General features: G+C 41.1%; 2 protein-coding genes and 1 long non-coding RNA gene across 35 annotated transcripts in view; 1 reads left to right on the top strand and 2 right to left on the bottom strand.

The window, feature by feature from the left end:
- LOC310761305 overlaps positions 1-21,868 on the top strand; it is a 173,338-nt gene that overhangs the window by 55,717 nt on the left and 95,753 nt on the right. The window lies entirely within an intron of this gene.
- On the bottom strand, positions 1,506-15,016 carry FBXL3 (F-box and leucine rich repeat protein 3). Its single transcript, XM_083610838.1, has 5 exons — positions 14,753-15,016; positions 9,289-9,652; positions 5,491-5,613; positions 3,985-4,156; positions 1,506-2,991 (listed from the first exon to the last, which is right to left on the bottom strand). Exons 2-5 carry the CDS (start codon positions 9,649-9,651, stop codon positions 2,348-2,350), a joined length of 1,302 nt encoding a protein of 433 aa, XP_083466964.1. The 5' UTR covers position 9,652; positions 14,753-15,016; the 3' UTR covers positions 1,506-2,347.
- Positions 18,011-21,868, bottom strand: part of MYCBP2 (MYC binding protein 2) — a 140,683-nt gene continuing 136,825 nt past the window's right edge. For all 33 annotated transcript variants that reach the window (XM_083610274.1, XM_083610273.1, XM_083610292.1 and 30 more), the window contains 3 exons: positions 19,913-20,020; positions 19,627-19,792; positions 18,011-18,811 (listed from right to left, as the gene is read on the bottom strand). In XM_083610274.1, coding sequence (XP_083466400.1) covers positions 18,696-18,811; positions 19,627-19,792; positions 19,913-20,020 — 390 coding nt within the window. In that variant the 3' untranslated portion in view covers positions 18,011-18,695. The remainder of the gene's footprint in view (positions 18,812-19,626; positions 19,793-19,912; positions 20,021-21,868) is intronic.

Here is a 21,868-nt window from a genome sequence, read left to right on the forward strand (position 1 = left end):
CTGTTTTGGCTTTCTCTTTAGCCCCATGCAACCTCTCCCTGCCGGGAGAGGCTGCGTGGAGCTAAAGAAGCCACAGCCCCGTGCAGCCTCTCCTTGCCGGAGGGGTTGCGCGCGGCTATGACACAAGCCTGCATTCGCTCCATAGGACGCACACACATTTCCACTCAATTTTTGGAGGGGAAAAACTGCGTCCAATAGAGTGAAAAATACGGTATATCTTTCTTCACATACCATGGAATGGGTCCTTAGTCAAACCTTAAAATGTATCATGCATTACCACTTAAACCTTCACGACGTCTGCCTCCCACACCTTCAGGTTCCTTTTAAAAGCTTGTTTAGACTGTTTTCTGGCGTATGTTTTCTAGGCCTAATTTGTGTAGGCCTTCAAACCTAGTCTTCATTACTCCGGAGACGTTTCTCTTACTAAATACTGCTGGACGAAGAGATTGCTCAAAGAAATATTTCAAATATATTTTTGATGTAGATACAAGCTAGCCTTTACACACTGTACCACACTTCAAGTTCATAACAGCAATGCAGTAGGTTTTCTTGGCAAATGTGCTAATACTGAAGAATATGGAACCGGCGCCATTATGAAGAATGGGACTAAAGCAATTTTATACTTAAAAAACACCCAAACCAGTATACCTGAGGGAGCATCTCCATCCCCATCGTTCTGCCCGGACACTGAGGTCCAGCGCCAAGGGCCTTCTGGCGGTTCCCTCACTGCGAGAAGCCAAGTTACAGGGAACCAGGCAGAGGGCCTTCTCGGTAGTGGCATCCACCTTGTGGAATGCCCTCCCACCAGATGTCAAAGAGAAGAACAACTACCAGACTTTTAGAAGACATCTGAAGGCAGCCCTGTTTAGGGAAGCTTTTAATGTTTGACGGACTATTATATTTTAATATTTTGTTGGAAGCCGCTAGGAGTGGTGGAGTAAAAATAAATTTATTATTATTATTATTATTATTATTATTATTATTATTATCATTATCATCATCATCATCATCATCATCATCATCATTATTATTTTCCCTCTAGATCTCAAAATAGTTTTGAAATGGAGGAGAGCATTACAGCCAGTTTCCCATGTAGCAATCGGCGAGGGGAACTGCCATTTGTGGGACTAGTTTAAAGACCACTGGATTAAGTTGATCAGTTCTTTTGATCCTGACTGATAGCAGAAAGTTTTATAGCTCTTCTTAGACACGAGTGGTTTGCGGCACATGCAAGGAGAGTTTTCCCTTATAATACCACCACCCTCAAAATCATCTGAACCATCTGAAAAGTCATCCTTTAGGTGTGAGAGGTGGCTGCTATGGAAGGAAAATAAAACTGCTCAAGTGCTTGTGCCTCTCTAGACCCTGGCCTTGATCAGTAACTGATCTCTTTTGTACCATCGGCTAGGAAAATGTAGCTGTTATTCAGGCAGGATAGCAGCAACCACCCACACCTTACATGCCCCATGTCTTTCTGGTAGCAGCGGAGTCCGGGCAATAATTACTTTCTTCTTTACACTAAAAACCATTTATTCCATTTACCTATTTTGTACAAACATTTGGCCTTGTTTATTATTGAGGAAATACAAACAGCGTAATTCCTAAAAGTCAATGCTGTAGAACAGTTAGAGGGGGGGGGACCAATCTTGAGCCATAATCAATATACAGTATACTCCTCCTATAATACTTTAGCTTCCTGAGCTTTAATAATACCTTAAAACAGGTTTATGCAGATTTTAACACCCTATAAACGTCAAATTTAGGTCTTCAAAAGTGCAACAAATAAGCTTTTGAAAAACTCATTACTAGTAATTTTTACACACAAAAATATTTTCTAAAGTGATTTAATAAGCATTGCTCTGTCTTCACATGTCATACCTTACATCCTATTGTATGTAACCTTAACCTGCGACTCCATAGGATAAATAGTTGAGTATAACATGGCCCAGGTAGCGTTAGTAACTCCAAGAGTCTACAAGAAAAGTGACCTTCCACCCTTTACAAATTGTACCTCAGGCTGTAAGGTCAATTGCAGTTCCTAAAGTTAGTTTAAATACTGACATTTATCAGAGTAAAGTCTGAGCTACAGCATCTGAATATCAGTTCACTATTTTCAGTTTCTACATACATTTAGGTAGACCCTGTCTCAAAAGGGGGAAAGAAAACTAAAGTTTTTTTATGGGCAAGTGTGTCAGAACACCCTCAGTCTCCCCTTTTAAATGTCCATTTTAGAAACCAACATTAAGTAGTACGTGAGTTTTCTACAACACATTACAAACTACAAATTAGCTTATGTTATTGAGCTGCAACATGGTATGCTCAAAATGTAAGGTGCCTTCGTCAGAGACTACCAGGTGGGCATCATGTCTGGAAACCAAACTCTACCAAGATGTTTTGACACTTCCCAATGAATCTGCTCCAAGCTATACTTCTGGTCAGGAATCAAGACTTCCTCCATTATAGACAACTGAGACAGGCGGCCACCACACATCTTAACAAACTCCACAAAGGCACTGCAGGAGACTTCGCACTCCCCAAGGCCAATCGCTGACAGATTCTTACAGCGCTCTGCAATGCAAATCAACTCTTCATCCAGTGGCCGTAATCCATTGGCACACACCACCAGTTCAACCAAGCGAGGGCACGTCATCCCAACCCGGCCAAGCACTTCTTTGCTTACTGATCTCCCAAAATAAAGGTGAGTGACTGGTATTTCGTATTGGAAAAATAGATCAAACTCTTCTTCGTATAAGAAAAAATACATGACTAAGTTCACTTTGGGAGAATGTTTGATGAAAGCATCCCAACTGCTCTTCTCAATTGTGTGGAAGTGCGTCTGTCCAGGGTTTTCACTGACTACATCAATGCGCAAGTGTTCTAATCTGACGTGTTTTTCAGAGGACAAAGCAAGGAGGAGCTCATCGCTTAGCAGGTGGTAGTTCAATGCCAGCTCACGTAAACCATGACACTGATCAGCCACACAGAGGATACCTTGAGAAGAAAAGAAAATGTTAGAATGTGAATTCACTCCAAAATGTCTCAACATCATCATCATCATTAGTAGTAGTAGTAGTAGTAGTAGTAGTAGTATACTGCCCTTCATCCAAAGATCACAGGGCTGTTCGCAACATTCATACCATGACTCAGCGTGACATGCCAATACAGATTTTTGAAACAGCTGTAATTGATTGGGACAACTGACTCCTAACACACAGTAGTCAAGTCTATACATGCACATGTCAGTTTATTAAGCCAAATTATACATGAGCCAAGTGTCCCCATCCCTCTGGTACAATCCAACACTGCCAGGGCAATTAACCAGCATCTATTATGTCACACCACCCTATCCTTACGTGCTTCTCAAAGGGCCACAATTCAGAACTTCCTGAACTAATCATAGTCTCCCAATACACCCAAGTGAGAAACTATGGAAAACACCATCAGAATAAACTGGGATCATAAATCACATTTTGAAAATGCTGTAAGATCCTAATTTGTTCTGACCCCGCAAACCGTAGTTTGACACTTAGAATATACTAGGAATCTATTATTAACCCAGAAACTGCTGAATAGCTGTGCACTGAAAATGAAAGAGGAACAGAGTAGTGTGAACATACAGGCACAAGGTTCATTCGTATCTTGCCTTAGAGACACGTTTCTGAATTGAAGCAACACTAAAGCCAGAATGGTCATTTTACTTTTTCAATAGGACAGCAGTATTTCCATTGGTTAAATAAGCTTCTGCTGCAAACCATTGAACACCAAAACAGTTTAAGATTCAGTTAAGGCAGCTTAAACCTACCAAAATAAACAAAAAATTTAAAATACAAACAAGTATTTCCATAGATTATACTACATGTAGGCAAACAATTATGATATAACGGAATGTACTAAGGAAAAATATGTGCTAATAATTCTGACATAGACTGGACAGTAAAAAAATAATTTAAGATAATCACACTTAGATATTCTAAGTAAGCTCACCTGCTGGAGAAACATGAGGACAACTGCTCATTTTCAACAGTTTCAGAGTATCACTGTTGTTAGCTACTAGGACCTTAAGAGAGGGATCATCTACTGGTGTATCATCTATCTTAAGTGAAGAAAGTGATTTGGAGTTTACAAACACCACAGTCAGTGCAGAAATAAAGTGTGACTGTAGAAAGGAGAAAAAATAGAGAAATCAAAAAGGAAACTTTATACCCACAACAGAAAATGTATTTCACCCACAAGGAAAATCCAGACAATGACTCAAAATGTTGAGCAACCAACCTATTTTTCAGCTGCACCTAAAACAGTAGATAGGTTAACTCAGTTTATGACTATTTATCACAAGTTCACAGTTTGCCACTCATCTGGAACAAGCTAAGATTGCCTCCAGCAAGCACCAAAAAGGCACATTTTAACAATAAGCGTAGCTTGTGGCTTGGAAGAAAGCCAAGACTGGATGTCCCAGATTTACACTGAGCTGCCTTTCTTTCGCCTACTGCAAATAATAGACAGGCTTTACCTCAGTAAGTACAGAGTTCTGCCAAAAATTTAACGCATCCAGATCCACTTGTGCCAGCAAACTCCAATCAGTGCAGTTGGGGAAACAGCCAAATTAGCGCCTGATGGCTCTACTGAACGGCAGAGGCACTGGACTGAGCAGACGTGTCTCTCAGCCCAGTGGGTCAGTTGGCTCAGGTGGTCTCCATCTTCAACCCATGGAGTGGTAAGCAAAATCTGGGGGGCGAGGTAGCGGTTTTCATTGTGTGAGATATATTTCTCTGTCTGGGTTTACCCTCTCCAAAGACTTGAAATGGTTATCTTCTGCTCACTGGGAACCCTGGTTCCTTCATCAGCCTCTCTAAAAGACAGCTTCCCAGATCTGTTCACCATGGCCAGCAGATTCTTGCCTCACCCTGGAAACAGCCAGACACTCATGCTCTTTCCAGGAGTTCACCTCCTTGTTCCCCTTTTGCCGGGATGGACCTCCAGCCAGTAGCTTTCCTCTCCCTCAGCCTACCTTCCTCCAGGAGGATTTGAGGCCTTGTCAAGTAGCAGTGCCTGCAGCAATGTCTGGTTTCAGGTGTTTCCTACCTAACTGTTACATGGAGAGGGGAAGCTGCAGGACTTCCCTGCCTGAAAGCTCCATTCCCTGCCAGCACCTTCGCAAGTTCCTACTGATGAGCCCCAAGTCCTGTCAACTGGGGCCTTGGCTCTCTTAAGTAGGAAACACAGGGTGCAGCAAGGTCATTCCTGGCAGCCTTTAACACAGAACAAAGCTTGCAATGCTCACGTTCATCATTGCTGCAACAACCAACACAGTGACAGAAAGAAACAGGGTGTGGGCCGATGGAGCACGCTGCATGGTTTGAAAAGGTCTGAAATAGGATCATCAAGAAGGCAAAAAGCTTTTCACAGCACACACAAGGAACTGACAAATTCATAATTTGTTGATCGAACAGCTTCCCTTCTAACAACATAGTTTTTCAGTAGGATCAATACCTTTGGCAAATCCATGAAGCTTGGTCGAGCAGTGGAAATTAGTCCTAGTGTTTTTAAAGAACAGTTCACAAGCTGTGATAAGATATCACAAGCTGCTTCAGCCGATTCCTTGCTGCTGTCCACCTTAAAAAGGAAACAAACACACAATGGATGCAAATACCACTCCAAACACTGAAAAACTCTCTAAGCTGTTTTATTTAAAACATTCATACTCTACCTCTTCATGGACTTACACACTTTTGCTATTATTAACTTTGTTGCTGCTACAAAAGATCAGATAAGAAAAGTAACCCCATTTTAGGACACACATATGTTAAATGTTAGGTAAAGTATTCTAGCTATTAGTTGTCTCTAATAATTATCAGTTATAGATACAAATAGTTACTCATTATTAATTAGCTGTCATTCTTAAGAAGGTACTAATGAGACATGCAAGAAGAATGCTCATGTTCTACATTTCCAACTCAGTCGCTCTCTGCAAGAAGGGCACTCCACCCCAAACACCTGTCTTCCATTTTTCTTTTCAAACCGTTTCCAATAAAACATTACATCATATTGAATAGTGAGCATGTTCACTCCTCTTTGGCATTCTATTTCTGTGGGGGATCAATAACTTCCCCTTAGGTTTTTAAAAATACTTCTACAAACATTAAGAGTTCTCCCAAACATGCTGGTATTTCCTTCTTGGTTTCTCAGTGTCTGTTTTTGCTACAATCCCGGCAGCACTTGCTACTTGGAAGTTTTCTCTTGGGAGGAATAAACACCAACTAGCCAACAAAAAACAAAAATTCTTCTAGATAACCCGTCATGGATTTATGACATAATCTTTATTCACAGCGCCTAAGAACTACACCAGAGACTTGCCGAGAAGAATACTTTCAGGAATAATTATTATTTTACATATTTGGCATTTTGCAGAGGAGGGAAGTATATATGGAGGTACCATGAAACTAACACTGTATGAAGCATCACAGTAGTATGGTTCATATGTAGCACCAAACCATAGTTTGGCATTAGGCTCATACATTGCAATTTCTTCTTTCTTTCCTCTCATTGTGCAATCCAAATGGCAAGATAGACTTGTGCTTGCTCTCCAAGTCAAAGTGGCAAAAATGGTTTGATCAGTGTTTGTTTTTATGGATTGGAGGGCAAACTGAAATCTTCATAATTTCCCAGTGTTAAGTGTAATGAAAAACTATGTTAGCCAGGATATATCTAAGTGCAGGGGAAAAGGAATGTGCAAACCCATGGCTCACCCATGCAATGCCAAACCATGATTTCAAGGTAAGTGTAGAATCATTCCCCATCTGCCTAGCTGTTCTTTCAACCTACTCATTATCAATTGATCGTTTGCAGTCATGCTCAGGCATGCTTCGCAGCACTATGATTAAGATTGAAAACCTCTTGAATTATTCTTAGTTGAGAAATCATCTAGCTTCAAACAGGTGGACTAATCATTTAACATTTTTCACAGCAACAAAATGCCAACAGCTAATTTTATCATAATTTGTTTAACTATAAAATTACAAATGAAAGCTTTGGCTCATCATTAGAAAGAATAGCCACCTTAAAACATTTTTCATTACTCCTTACCGTATTGTACCCAAACCAAAGTAGCTTCCAAAAATAAGTGTGCCCTTAATTCTAGACAAAACTACTGCTTTAGTTGATTAATCTATTAATTAAAATGGTTAATTTGCTGCCTAATTATAACACATTTCTCCCAGAACTCATGAGAAATCTCCCTCGAAATGTCAGTGGCTACCTGAAGTTGAACAGAGAAACAGAAACACTAAAAAAAGTCTGAATATGCTTTGTAATGCAGTTTTCTTAACATCATTACAGACAGTCAATAAACTTTTATGTTTTACAGAATATGAATTTTGTGTTACTCAAATACTGTTCAACAAAACATTCAACCTTTAGTGTGACATGAACAACCAGGATTGATTTTCTGTGAGCCTCAGGTTCACATGCTCCTCCTCTCCTCTCCACCCATGTAGTTGGGAGAAGTTCAGAAGCTTTTGCTTAATTGCAGTTTGTTGTGCTGTTTGAACTGACAAAAAGGTGGTTCACATTAAATGTAGCTACAGTTACTGAAGCTGGCTTGATTAAACCACCCATAGAAAAGAATGTGAACTCTTGCCTGGTGTCACACTGATGCACAACCATCTCAATTCCATCCTTATTCAAATACCCTGACAAAGAATATAACCCCATTTCACATACAAGTGCATCTTTCTGAATCTGACTAGATCTCATTAAAAAAACCTCTCAGGACACCATATCATTCTGAAGGAAAGCAAAACAAGGAATGCAAACATTATCATAACAGGATGTATTCCCAATAATGAACACAGCGATATTTTAGGGGGGGGGAATCTCCTGTCAGTTTAACTTAAATATAAGAAGATGTTATAAATAGTGAGAGAATTAACAGACTGCAGTCATTTTCAAAGCAAACTTGTAATACGAGTCTAGCAACATGGACAGCATGAAGGGAAGTTAGTCATGGACAAATTATTCTCAGGAGATTTTAGTTGTAACCTGTGAGTATGCCCTGGGCTCACTCAGGAGGAAGGGCAGGATATAAATGGAATGAATGAATGAATAAATGAATAAATGAATAAATATTAATCAATTCACACACACAAAAGCTCGTAATTATCTCTTACAGTTTCCTGACATTCATGGGGTTTTCAGTCTAATTTGAATAAATTAAAAGGAGCGTCTTGCATTTCTAATCCTTAACTTGGAACCTACCCTTCATTCTTTGACCACAATGGGGCTTTCTTGTTTTAGCTTCTCCTTTGCAGATCTCTAAAAATCTGCCGCTAAGAAACAACTTCGGAACAGAGCAGCACAGAAGGAAGTAAAAATTGCAGCCCTTGTGGAACTGTAACTTTTAAACCAAACCCATGTTCTTCATTTTACAATGGCAACTGCGTTAGTGCTGTTCCTCGGTAGAACTGCCCTCTTACTAAGGGAGCTGGAGTAAAGCAAGCTGGGGGTCGAGACAATCCCAGGTGAACCAGAACCATCTACAATCTATTGTTTGAGGGGAGACCGTAGGACATTTCTGTTGTGATGAGCAGCAGAAAGATAGAAGGAACAACTATCTCTGTGCTGAAACAGCAACATTAATTTAAAGTCCCTGCAACATGAACTCTCTCTTTGGAGACTCTCTGAAGCAGGTGTTGAGGGGTGTTTGAGTTGAATAAAGAAAATTAAATCCTACTGTGCCAATGGAACCCTGCTGGTGCAGTATCAGTTATAACACAAAGTTTTTCTTGTTAAACGTTGGCACAGCATACATCAGGATTAGTTTGCACCATGCTTGAAATTAGCATTTTCAGGCAGACACTTAATAACTCACTGTAGAGCTATATACCACATTAACTGGATACTGTTCGCTTATTTGATTCAAACAATAACATAAATGCAGATGTAAAGCTAGAAATCCCCCTTCTGTGTTCTCTTAGTTTGCCTTGCTTGCTACAAAGATAAGCTCTAAAATTCATTCTCAGTTTCTATTTTAGGTATTAAACGACCAACATGTAGGTTCGGAATGAGGTTCATTTTAGACCCTATTACTGCAGGAAATCTTGCTACTTACAAAACATGCTTCAAAGATTTTCATTGTTATAGCAATGATTTGTTTTCTCCTATTTTCCTAATGCCAATTAACTGGCCAGACAGGGAGCTGTTTGGAAATGTTGCAAATATGTGCAGTGGCGGAAAAGCCAGCAATTTATGAAGTATTCAACTGTCTTTTTTAAAAAGTTATAAAATTGTTACCTTGAAGCTGACATATTGTAGATGATTGGAATGTCTTTTAATAATTTGCTTGATGAGTTCTGGATGGGTAGCCTTTAAGTAAGATGTGGCTGGCTGATTCAGTTCAAATTCAAAGCATCTCCATAATTCAGGCATGTGGAACACTTTGTTCCACACACGGCAGACTTGGGACGCATGAGCACGATCAAGAAGAGGCAAATACTGGAACACCTGCAGCAGAATATCTGGAATGAGGCTTCCCCAGTCAGGGCCCTGAAATACTCCAGCAGATTCTTCCTCTGTAATTTTCACTTTTTTGCCATCTGCTGCATTCTCATCTGATAAATGATTGCTGGTCTTGCTGTTTTTTCTGCCTCGTTTCATTCTATCAAGAGAAACGCATTTCACAATATATTAGCTCTACAAGTTAATACAGCATTTTCAAAAGATAACAAGTTCTCTCTTACTATAAAGCCTCCAAAATTAAGTAAGATCTGAAAGCAAAACATCCAGAGGTGTGGACTAATTTCTTTTTTTCCATGTTAGGAAGATTGATCTGGAATATTTTTATAATGCCATCTTCTCAAATGAGACTCTCACAATGACACTACAGCTTTTGAAAGGTACTATGACAGACATTATATAGACAGTACTGGTCTTTTTGCATATCATTTTAAAACATACTTAAAAGAAAACGTTTAAATGTGAACGTGCAGTATGTTAGTGCACGCTGCTGAAATTATGGGAGCTTCTGCTGCACTGCTGGGAAACAAGTCATGGTCTGGCTGAACATTACGTCTGAATCTGAGCATGTGGATTGTTTTCCAAAAACAAACCATGAATGGTACCCAATACGTTTTTGTTTCCCCCCTGCTTTATTGTTCATCATCACATCTGTACAACGTAAACATTCATTCATTGTTATTCATAAATCAAAATTGTCAAACATCATCAGCCTGTGACTTCCCATCCTTCCCATATTTCTTCCATTTTAATAAACTTGTTGCATAAACTTAACTACTTAATTACTGAAAAAGTATTACAGCTTTTGTACATTTTCCTTTAACATAATTATTTACAGAGGCCACTCAAAGGCTACAACCGTGTTCAGGTCATGGCAACTATTTTATAAATGTTTCTTAAAAGGTTCCCAGATTGAAATAAACTCTTGTTTAGACTTATCTTTGATCTTTTCAGAAAGATTACCTAGCTCAGCATATTTTACTAACTTCAATATCCATTTGGTTCTAGTAGGAATTATGTCACACTTCCAATGTTTTGCTGTAAGTATTCTCGCCGCGACAGTAGCGTATAAATTCCCCCCCCCCCCCTGCATTTCTGGGGCTAAGCCTGTTATACCGAGTAGGAATGACACTGGTTTTTTTAAAAAAAGGTTTATATTTAACATTTTTTAAAGTTCAAAGTATATGTCATTCCAATAGGGCTTTATCTTTTTACATACCCACCACATATGGAACATAGTGGCACCCTGTTCTCCACATCTCCAGCAGGTATTTGGGACATTTTTAAACATTTTAGCAAGTCTGCAAGGAGTCAAGATACCAGCAATATAACATATTTTGGAAATTCTCCCTTAAAGTGTAGCATGCTTTGAATCTCCAGTTGACTTTCCAAAGGTTTTCCCATTGAGACATCTCTATACAGTGGTGCCCCGCAAGACGAATGCCTCGCAAGACGGAAAACTCACTAGACGAAAGGGTTTTCCGTTTTTTGAGCTGCTTCGCAAGACGAATTTCCCTCTGGGCTTGCTTCGCAAGACGAAAACGTCTTGCAAGTTTGTTTCCTTTTTCTTAACACCGTTAATACAGTTGCGACTTGACTTCGAGGAGCAACTCATAGAACGCAGTGTACATAGTAGCCTTTTTTGAGGTTTTTAAAGACTTTGGTGATTTTTGAAGCTTTTCCAAAACTTCTTTTGCAGCCATTTGGTAAGTTAAGCTTTTAAAACTTTTTTTTTTGGGGGGGTTGGATTTTGGGTTGGGGTGTTTGGAATTCAAGGACTTGGTGTTGGGGAGGGGTTTGCAAGAATCTGGAAGCTTGTTTTTTTTCCTGCATTTTTATGATTTTTTGTGACCATTGGGGCACTCTGCTGTTTTTTTTAAAAAAATCTGGATTTGAATTTCTGTGTGCTGGGTGGCTGGGGGAACAGTTGGGGAGGGGTTTGCAAGAATCTGGAAGCTTGTTTTTTTCCTGCATTTTTATGATTTTCTGTGACCATTGGGCCACTCTGCTGTTTTTTAAAAAAATTTCTGGGTTTGAATTTTGAAATGCTCTTTACAGTATGTGTGACTTTAAAGAGCACTTAATAAACTCTTGTTGTACCAAATTTGGCTTTGTTTGGACTTTTTTTGACCATAGGAACGCATTAATTGATTTTCAATGCATTCTTATGGGATTTCATGCTTCGCAAGATGAAAAATTCGCTAGACGAAAAAATTCGCGGAACGAATTAATTTCGTCTTGCGAGGCACTACTGTATTGTGACCAAAGTCTTGGGCCCATTTGATCATGGCTGATTTAACCTCCTCCTCCTTGTTACTGCTCAAGAATCATTTTGGCCGAAAGAAATTATAAGCCTGGGTTCAGATGTAATGCTAAGCCAGCAACAGTTTGATTCCCAAAAGGAGTCAGAGAAGAGTGAAGCATCTGCAATTTCGGCAGTGTGCAGTGTCACAGTATGTTCACATTTAAACAATTGTTTATCTTAACTATAGTTTAAAGTGATGTGTGAATCATATCATTTATTCTTACTTTATGTTGCTCTTGAAGCTTCTATAAAATCAGTAAAAGGCATAGGATCAGCTACGAAGGCACTTTTCTGTTGCAGGCTTCAGATATGGGATTTCAGAACAAATATGGGACTGACTATCCAGGTTACATATCAAACAGTGGAAGGTGAGGTGAAATGAACAGAATATTTTCATACTCAGGCCATTACCCCATTGTTGCAGCTACCTGACGCAGCAGGAAGAGGTTTTACTATTCTTAGCATAGCAATAGAACATTTTTCAGTTTACCATTATTGTGCTATTTCGAAAAATCATTGTCTAATTAAGCTGGCTGAACTATGTATAAAGCGGTAATTCATACATAATTTGTTTATGGCAGCACCAGTATATGCCCTCACCCTAAGCAGTTATTTGATGGCACCAAAAGTCTTAAGATCATACTACAAGAATATCAAATGAAAATTAATTTGGGTGCAGTCTAAATAACTAGTTACAATACAATTGTACTGACAATGACACTATTCAATCAACACTTTTAAAAGGGGTGGAGTGAGGACTAGGCTTTAGTGTGCTTTGAATACACCTATCTCAGTTCTGCCAACATGTTGTTTACAGTGTGCAGACTGGTTACACAGAAAGGAGCCAACCCATTGCTGTTTAGATCCTTCTCATTACCTCTAGGTGTACTGTTTGCAAACAGAGGAAGGAAAACATCACTAGAATTTTGAGGTTGTTAATCACCTTTGACACTAACAACCTTTAAGAACTAGATGATTTTTATTGAGTTTGCTGTGTTGTACTTACTATTCTACCCAACAAACTGTCTTGGGCATCTACAAATAAATAATTCAAGGCAGTGCAGAGAACTACTGTCAAGAAAAAGGAAGAGAAACTCCACAGGGTGCAGCGTCCAAGGATTACTACTTGTATACAAATATTTCTAAAAGAGATCCCAAGGATTACTACCTGTATACAAATATTTCTAAAACTACAGCAGTCACCACACTGAGACTTAGAAGTGTTTTTTATATATATCGTAACTTTACGGACACTGTGCAATGGCATTTGAGTGCTTCAACTCTCTTCTGGTCACTCTTCATTTCCTTTAAAAAGTTTGTAATGGATAATTTGCACCATACAGGACATTTACAAATATGACTCTGCATCTTAGCTGTGCAGCTGGCAGAGTAGGTATGTATGACAGGTATAGCAAAGTATGTGTTGTGCTGGTGGGGGGAGGGGGAGAGAAAGGTTTGGCAGAAGTGTCTCTAAGGCCTTACAACACACTTCAATGAGGCACAGCATAGTAGCAATGTGGGCAGTAAAATGCAGTAAAACGGATCTCTGTGCAGAAATGTTTAAAGGTTTGGTTTTTTAAAAAGAATACAGTGGTACCTTGGGTTACGAACTTAATTCGTTCCAGAGGTCCGTTATTAACCCGAAACTGTTCTTAACCTGAGGCACGCTTTCACTAATGGGGCCTCCCGATTTTCGTTTTTCGTTCTCATCCTGGGGCAAAATTCTCAACCCAAGGTACTACTTCTGGGTTAGTGGAGCTTGTAACCCGAAGTGTTTGTAACCCAAAGCGTTTGTAACCCGAGGTACCACTGTACTTTGTTTACGGAACAGCTTTCCCTCTGAAAACCAACCTAAATTTTTATGTCACTGCAGGGCAATGTGGTTTTTGTTCGTTTGCATTTACATCTGGATATATTTATTCCACAACATAAGGGGGCAGCTACTGGGTCTTAGTTGAAAGGAAAGATGGGGGGGGGGTGAGACAGACAAATAATTGGGATAGCTAAATCAGTAGAGCATGAGATCCTTAATCTCAGGGTTGTGGATTTGAACCCCAAATTGGGCAAGAAGATTCCTGCACTGCAGGGCTTTGGGCTAGATTTCCAACTGATTCTATAAATGACAGCAGGAGCTGGAGAGAGGTGAGCAAACCCCCTTGGGGGTGGGAAAAATTGCTTTGATGCAAATGATTTTTCGACTGTGGGCAGGGTTAAGGTTTTGTTTATTTGCTAATTAGTGGGTCAGAGTATTCCTTTGTTCATTATTTGAGAATTGTTAAGGCTGTTTGCTAATATTGATACTCCCCTCCCCCCCTCCACAAATGATATGTTGTAGTTAATATTAATGTATTATATGATTCCCCCCTCCTTTTCCCCTATGATATTATGTATTGCAAAAAAACTCTTTGCTGAAAGTCTTTGCTGGGCTAACCTTCGGGTGAAAAGCAACTAGTAAGTTGTTTATTATTATTATTATTAAAAATTTTACGGTTTTGTCTTGTGGTTTGTTTGCTAGGGTTTTTTTTTGTATTTTTTAAAAAATCAATCGGCGTATAACTCCCTCCCATCAGATGTCACCTGAAGGCAGCCCCTGTATAGGGAAACTTTTCAATGCTTCATGTTTTCTTAAGTTTTTTATTTATGTTGGAAGCTGCCCGGAGTAGCTAGGGCAACCCAGTCACCTGGGCGGGGTGCAAATAAATTATGATAATGATGATGATTACTGTCATCGTTATCCTCACCATCGTCACCTTAAACGGAATAAATAAATGCAATAAATAACATAAAACCCAGCGCGTGGCGGCCACGCCTGCGTGGAGCTGGCGGGGGCGAAGGGGGCGTTTCTCTCCCTTCAGGGCAGCGCCGCTACCGGGGGCGCCCAGAAACCCCCACCCCGCCCGGCCCGGCCCGGCCCCCCACTCGGCCCGCCGGGGTCACCTGTCGGAGGTAGCTCCCGTCCTCCGCGTCGCTTATCCGGGGCCTCTCAGTCCTTCCTGCCGCCACCTCCTCCTCCTCCGCCGCCGCCTCCTCATCAGCGGCCCCGCCCGGCACAAGCGGGGGGCCTCGCCAAGAAGCCACCAGGCCCGCCCCGCTCTGCTCGGCAGCTGAGGGACAACAGCCAACCGCTGTCCGACCGCCCGCCGCTTGTTTACTCCAAAATGGCGGCGCTCGTCTGACACTGCGACGGGGCTGGCCCTCGACCGCGCATGTGCAGGAGGGGAGGGGAGGCGTTTGCTCTTGCGGCCCCGCCCTCCTCTCCCGCTACAGCGCGCTCGCTCCCGCCAAAACGCAGACGGCCGTAGAGGGAGGCTTCCTAGAACGTCCCGCCGACGGCGCTTCCTAGACGTTCTCGACGCTGTCACGTCGCCGTCCGTTTCCGAAAGGCGGGTCTCCGGCTGTGGTTGGACTACAGCTCCCGTCATCCCTTAACGGCTGGTCCCGCTTGCGTAGGCATGATGGGAGTTGTAGTCCAACCGCAGCTGGTGGGAGGAATAACTGGCGGGAAAGGAAGGGCGAGAGGGAGCGAAAAAGGAGGGCGCTGCATTATCATTATCATTACAAAGTAATAATCATGTTGAAATATACTCAGAGTCGCAAAGTGATTTCATGCTCTTTATTCAGCTCATAGTGGTGAGGAGGAATGAATGAAAGTCCCCTCAAAGTATCTGCTTTATATACATTATTTACACAATGGGCTGCACCTGATTGGCTAATTCCGGAATTCTACTGTAAGCCAATCAGGTTGTGGATTCACTTCTATCTGGAGCATGATTGGGTGGTTCCTGCCAACCAATCATACTGCTGCATTGTTCTAGGACCAATCAGACTGCTGCATTCTGAATCCTATTGTTCTAGGACCAATCAGACTGCTGCCTTTTGGATCCTATTGTTCTAGGACCAATCAGACTGCTGCAGTTTGGATCCTATTCAACTCAGTACATAACACCTGTGGAGAGATGTAGACATTCGGCTGCATAACATAGGAGCCCAACTAGAGAACCAACGCTCCTTCCTAGGTTGAAAGCACTTGCAATGTCCCTGTTGGTTTTCATGAAAGAATTGTGGGGCTCTTTAAAATTCTTATTTTGAAAATATTAAATATATATATTGTTAGATTAAATTTAAAAAGTAAGAAATAGAACCAAGTCACACATTCAAGATCTACAGAGCCCTATCCCAGTGGTAGTTGCTAACATTTTGACTACTGTATGCAGTTCTTAACCTTGATGCTTCCACCACAAAATATGGCTTGCCCAGTACTTTAAGAAAAGTGTGCCACGATATATGTGCAGAGTGCAGTTAGTTGTCTCCTCTTTAAAAAAAATAAAAAATCAGTTATTTTCTGCAACACCAATGGAAGAGCTTTCATGTATGAGGGCCCACGTGTGATTTTTTTCAGACACATTTGACTCCAGACCTCGTTTAGAAACTAAGCTGTACAATTTTTGAATTCATGGATCGTTTACATCTATGCTAAACACGGCAAAAGGTTTTACAATGCGACGAAAGCTTGCTTCCCGTTGTGTGCAGCTCCCCACCCCCACCCCCACAAAAGAATCAATTTAACTATTCATTATCCAAACACTTTTTAAATTAAAAGAACAGAGTATTCCAGCCAATAGACAAAAATAATGGTTATGTTTGAATGAGGCCATACGTCTTCTGAAACCTGGAAGATATTTGAAATGCATGGCTCAGTCCTGAAAATGTGAAGAAGCACAGCACAAGATATTTGAAATGAATGGCTCAGTCCTGAAAATGTGAAGTAGTAATCTCTGCTTATGTGTGGAGCTCATCACACCAGACTGATCATGATCAGCCTCTGTTGTGTCTGAATTAGGAAAAAATATCTTCCAGGTTTCAGAAGACAGGTTCAGAGACAGAGGCCAAATTTTCATTGTAGAAATTCACTGACCAGCTCACAAAAGAAGCTAGAAACAACAGTGACAGCACTTTCCTCCATTTGTGTGTGTTCCAAAATATATCCGCCGCTACGGAATAGGCTTTTTCCAGAGTGCTCAACTTCCTAATGTTGATTTCAGGCACTCTGGAATAACATCCCATTAATTTGTACCTAGGATGCTTCATAATAATAATAATAAATTATTTATTATTTATACCCCGCCCATCTGGCTGAGTTTCCCCAGCCACTCTGGGCTGCTTCCAACAAAGGATTAAAATTACATTAAAACATCATGGGCATCTGAAGTGGTTTCCTGAGTGCCTGACATGCATCGGAGGGATACAAGCATTGTGGAGAATCAGAGATTTGTAGACCATGAGGGTCATCTAGTTCAACCACCTACAATACAGGAATGTTTGCCCAAAGTAGAGCTTGAAACCAGGACCCTGAGATTAAGAATCTCATGCTCTACCAACTGAGCATTTTGAACGCTGAGTGGGAAGATGGATGGGGTGATGACTCCAGGAATACCCTTTATGAGTGAACTGATAAAACAGGGTTGTTTGGTGGAGGGGATGTTGTGGGAGGGGGTAAAGGTAAAGGGACCCCTGACTGTTAAGTCCAGTCGCAGATGACTCTGGGGTTGCGGCGCTCATCTCGCTTTACTGGCCGAGGGAGCCGGTGTACAGCTTCCAGGTCATGTGGCCAGCATGGGTAAGCCGCTTCTGGCGAACCAGAGCAGTGCACGGAAACGCCGCTTACCTTCCCGCCAGAGTGGTACCTATTTATCTACTTGCACTTTGATGTGCTTTCGAACTGCTAGGTTGGCAGGAGCAGGGACCGAGCAACGGGAGCTCACCCCATCGCAGGGATTCAAACCCCCGATCTTCTGATCGGCAAGTCCTAGGCTCTGTGGGACGGGGTAATTTACAATGATTACACAGCACCCTCTTAAGAGAGTACAACAGCAAGAATTTCATGACTCTGTTCTTTTACAAACTTTGTACAGTTATCGACTGCATACACTTTGGTCCTAAAACAACTTCATTTCAGAAGAGGAACCAAAATAACTCAGGACGCAGCAGGGCGGGAGGTTTTGTGGCATAAAATGATAAAGGGTGTGGTTTTTTTCTAGATTGAAAAGGAGTGTGTTTTATTTGCTAAAGCGCTGCGTCAAAATTGATAAGGAAAATAGAAGTGTTTTCTTACCTCAGTAAGAACACCCTTCAAATAAATTCATTTTCGATACAGTTAAGAGTTTCCACTCCCAAATAAAAGTTCTTTCACATTCATTAGACTTTCACTGTATAAAAATGTACAGCGGCTTTATTGACATGTACATTCCATTATGTTTACAGCTGCAAGATATGAGGCACACTCAGTATTGCACTTCATTAAAATTTCAGGCTCAAACATAACCCAGAAGTTTAAATGAAACTGCTGTTTACAATTTAGTAATTCTTATACAGGACAAACATTGATATTTTATATATACAGCGTGATACTGGTTACATTTATGCCTTCCTAACACTTTAATAACAGTCTAAGAAATAAACCAGAATATTCCTTTTTTTCCACCCCTACCCGTGATGCAGTTACAATTGTACAGGATTACAAAAAAGTCAGTATACAATAATCAACTTTTTCTTCATCTGATATCCAGCATCATTTGGAGTCCACGGAAACAGAGCCTCTTTGACAGCAATTATTTATTTGCAAGTGTCCAATGCTTTGTAGCTGATGCACGTAATGGCCACATGCAAACACCTCACAAGTTTTGATGTCTTGGGTCATAAATGTCACTCCCCAAAGCAAGGATTATGTACATGGTATTTGGCATCCATCTTCCCGTATTATGTTCCTTTTTTCCTGTGTTATTCAAATGGTCCCATCCTCATTTTAATTGTGGTTTATAATGAACTCAGGACACTTGTGGGATGACAGCAGCTTTGCTCTGGCAAATTAAAGGACTATGGACTAAAAAGTATGTGCATTTCTGCAGACGCCACAGCCTAGTGCAAATTCCTCGCCAGTAGGTGGATGGACTACATGAAGAGGACATTCTGTTCCTTCAAGCTGCTTGCCCTTGGGACCTGCAAAAAAGTTTAAGAAGACCAAACAAAATCTGTAAAACATTGCACGAGCACCTAGGAATTTATAAAGCTACACCACTGAAGGGTTCAAATCTTTATGCTAAAGGTAACCCACCCACCCACTCAAATTTAGAGAGAGAGAGAGATCTGACCATATTGTGCATGGTGCTTCTCTTCTTGTGGAAAGAAAGCTGTAAGAATCCCCTGGCATGAGTAAAAATTGAATACTTTGACAAATCAGGTGACATGCAAAACTGAAGGCTTATACAGGGGGCAAGCATTTAACACGACCCTCTTGTCAGAAGGGAGTTGAAGGGAACCACAAAAAGTATATACTTTGAGGTCTTGGAGACTAAGAAAACCTCAACATTGAATTTATGGCTTCCTAAAGGGTTTATGTTACTCCTCCCCTCCTTCCGCCCCCCTTTTCTTGACCCAGGAACACCGATCACACATTATAGGATGTTTGTAATTTCTGTTCTTCATGCATGTACCAAAAGGCACTGTGAAATTTGTTTGAGAAGGGAGGGGACCATTTTGCTACTGGTTTTAATGTGATTGCTTTGCTTATTTGGGGGAATAAAACATCTGATGTTATTTTCAAATAACTCAGCCTCCATGCATAAAACTGAACATAATTATGAAAATCTGAACTGGAAATACTAATCTATGCAAGGAAAAATACGTTTGTAAAACTCATCTGGAAGAACTATGTTGTAGCAGATCTTGCTTAAAGACTATCTGGCATGCTACCTGCTTTTCCAAGAGTTTAAACCTACTCCAAGATACCTTTAACTACCATTTTAAAATGTTACCTGCAGGACAATGTGGAAGTTCTTCTTTAGGAATGCTAGTCATTCTTTGGAAGTCGTCATGACAAGCGTTGCAAAAATGGGTTGTCCCAAAGCAAAAAAACACGGCCACCGAGCAGCAATAACGACATTTGTACTCCAGAAAATCTGTACCATGTTTAGGACACATCTGTGAAAAAAGGGGGGGGGGACCACAGGTTAAGCTAACTAGCATGAGTTAAAAGCTGTTTCGCTTTGTACATTTGTTTTTTGCTTGTTTTTTTAAATCAAAGCAAAAGTGTTTTCCTACCTGAGCCCGTGAAACATCAGAGCAGGCACCACAGATGAGCTCTCTAGGATCATAGTCATCTCCCTGGCCAGCCTCAGCATCACAACGTGCTTCTCCACCAAAATAGGCCTAAGACGGAAAACATACAAAAGACTATCAGGACATGGAAAACTGAAAACAGTACAGTGGTACCTCTGGTTACGTACTTAATTCGTTCCGGAGGTCCGTTCTTAACCTGAAACTGTTCTTAACCCGAGACACCACTTTAGTTAATGAGGCCTCCCACTGCTGCCGTGCTGCCGGAGCACGATTTCTGTTCTCATCCTGAAGCAAAGTTCTTAACCCGAGGTACTATTTCTGGGTTAGCTGAGTCTGTAACCTGAAGCGTATGTAACCCGAGGTACCACTGTACAGTTCATTTGCAGCATCTCAGAAGTAAATTGATTTACAAAGAGGAACAGATGAAATGTTATTAGTGTATAACAATATTTTTCCATGTGTGTATCTATAGATCTCAAGCATAAGGGTGGTTCACTATTGGTGAAGTCTTACATTTACCTGGCTAATTTTGGATGTGCTAACAATTAAAGCAGAGGGTTTCTACATTTCAACATCCTTGTTTTGGGGTGGAGGGGGGGTTTGTCAGGGATAGCAAGTAGTCAGGATGTCGTTTCATAAGAAACAGAGCATGAATGGGAAACCACTGGCCCCTCCAGATGCTGGAAGAAAGAGTTCTTGCTTACTTCCTCTAGTCACTTCTACCTTTCTAAAAAAATGTCCCCCAAAAGATGTCACTGTTCAGAAAGAGGAGGTGCCTATAACCAGGAGCTGAAGAAAAGAGAGCTGCTGAAGTTTACATTATTAACTAAAAATTACAAGTAGAGGGCTGCAAGTCTTTTAAATGCGTATTTCAAAAATAAAGCTGGAATTGAAAAGGTGCAATCACGGAATTAGGTTCTAAAATATTTTTGCACAGTTTAGACCAGCTTTTTACCATGCATGGAAGATTGTATCTATTTCTGGCACAACTGACAGAATTTTTTGCAGCACCAAAGTGACCTCTCCTGGGCAGTGTGTATGGGGGTCCTGGGCTGGCCAGAAGACAGAAACTGACTCTCAGCCTTGCTTGGCTGCAGGAGTTGCTGGAAGGAGGCATACAAGACGCCATCTAACCGTTTTAAGGACGCCACTACAGTTTTGTGTAGGGCTTACCGTATTTTTCGCTCTATAAGACGCACTTTTCCCCTCCTAAAAAGGAGTGAATGCAGGCAGGAGGCTCTGCTCAGCGCTCCATTTAAGGAGCTGTGTGGAGCGTGTGTGCGGCTCTTGGGGGCTCTTCCCCAAGGAGAGAGAAGGGCTGCCCTTCTCCCTCCTCGGGGAAAAGCCCCCAAGAGCCGCACACACACTCCGTGTGCTCTTTAAAGGGAGCGCGGCTTTTGGGAGAGCTGGGAAAGGCTGTGCGCGGCCAAGCAAGAAGCCAGGAAAGCCAGTCCTGGCTTCTGGGATTCAGAATTTTTCCCCCTTGTTTTCCTCTTCCAAAAACTAGGTGCGTCGTATGGTCTGGTGCGTCTTATAGAGCGAAAAATAAGATACTCCTTAGCCTTTCTTCCCCCGAAGATATCCTGCAAGGCAGCAGATACAGATTTTTCCTCGGGGTTTACTTCCAAAGCCTTTCTCACAAATGAGTGTAGCCGCAAGGCAGCAGAGGTTTAGGATCAGAGTTATCCTCATCATCATCAACCTTTTATTCGACCGTCAGTCAGAAAAAGTACATTTGTCAATACACAGTTAAAACATCCAGGAAGATTTTAAAACTTAGCCAACACTAAAATGGGCTAAACAGATAGCCCCATATCAATACAATCAATTATAGTCTTGCAATGCTTAAAAGCTAAAAAAAGAAATTTGGCCACCATGGAAGGTATAACTCTAGTGACATTATTCAGCAAGTATAAAACCTGGTTTTCTCCGGGTAGG

Source organism: Podarcis filfolensis (genome assembly GCF_964270895.1).
Source record: "Podarcis filfolensis genome assembly, chromosome: 4".
NCBI classification, from domain to species: domain Eukaryota; kingdom Metazoa; phylum Chordata; class Lepidosauria; order Squamata; family Lacertidae; genus Podarcis; species Podarcis filfolensis.

Coding starts and splice junctions, on each gene's coding strand:
- FBXL3 (XM_083610838.1), bottom strand. CDS start 9,651: ATGAAACGAGGCAGAAAAAACAGCAAGACCAGCAATCATTTATCAGAT. Junction 4,157..5,490: donor GCTTCATGGATTTGCCAAAG/GTATTGATCCTA, acceptor TCCTTTCTACAG/TCACACTTTATTTCTGCACT. Junction 2,992..3,984: donor TCCTCATGTTTCTCCAGCAG/GTGAGCTTACTT, acceptor TTTCTTCTCAAG/GTATCCTCTGTGTGGCTGAT.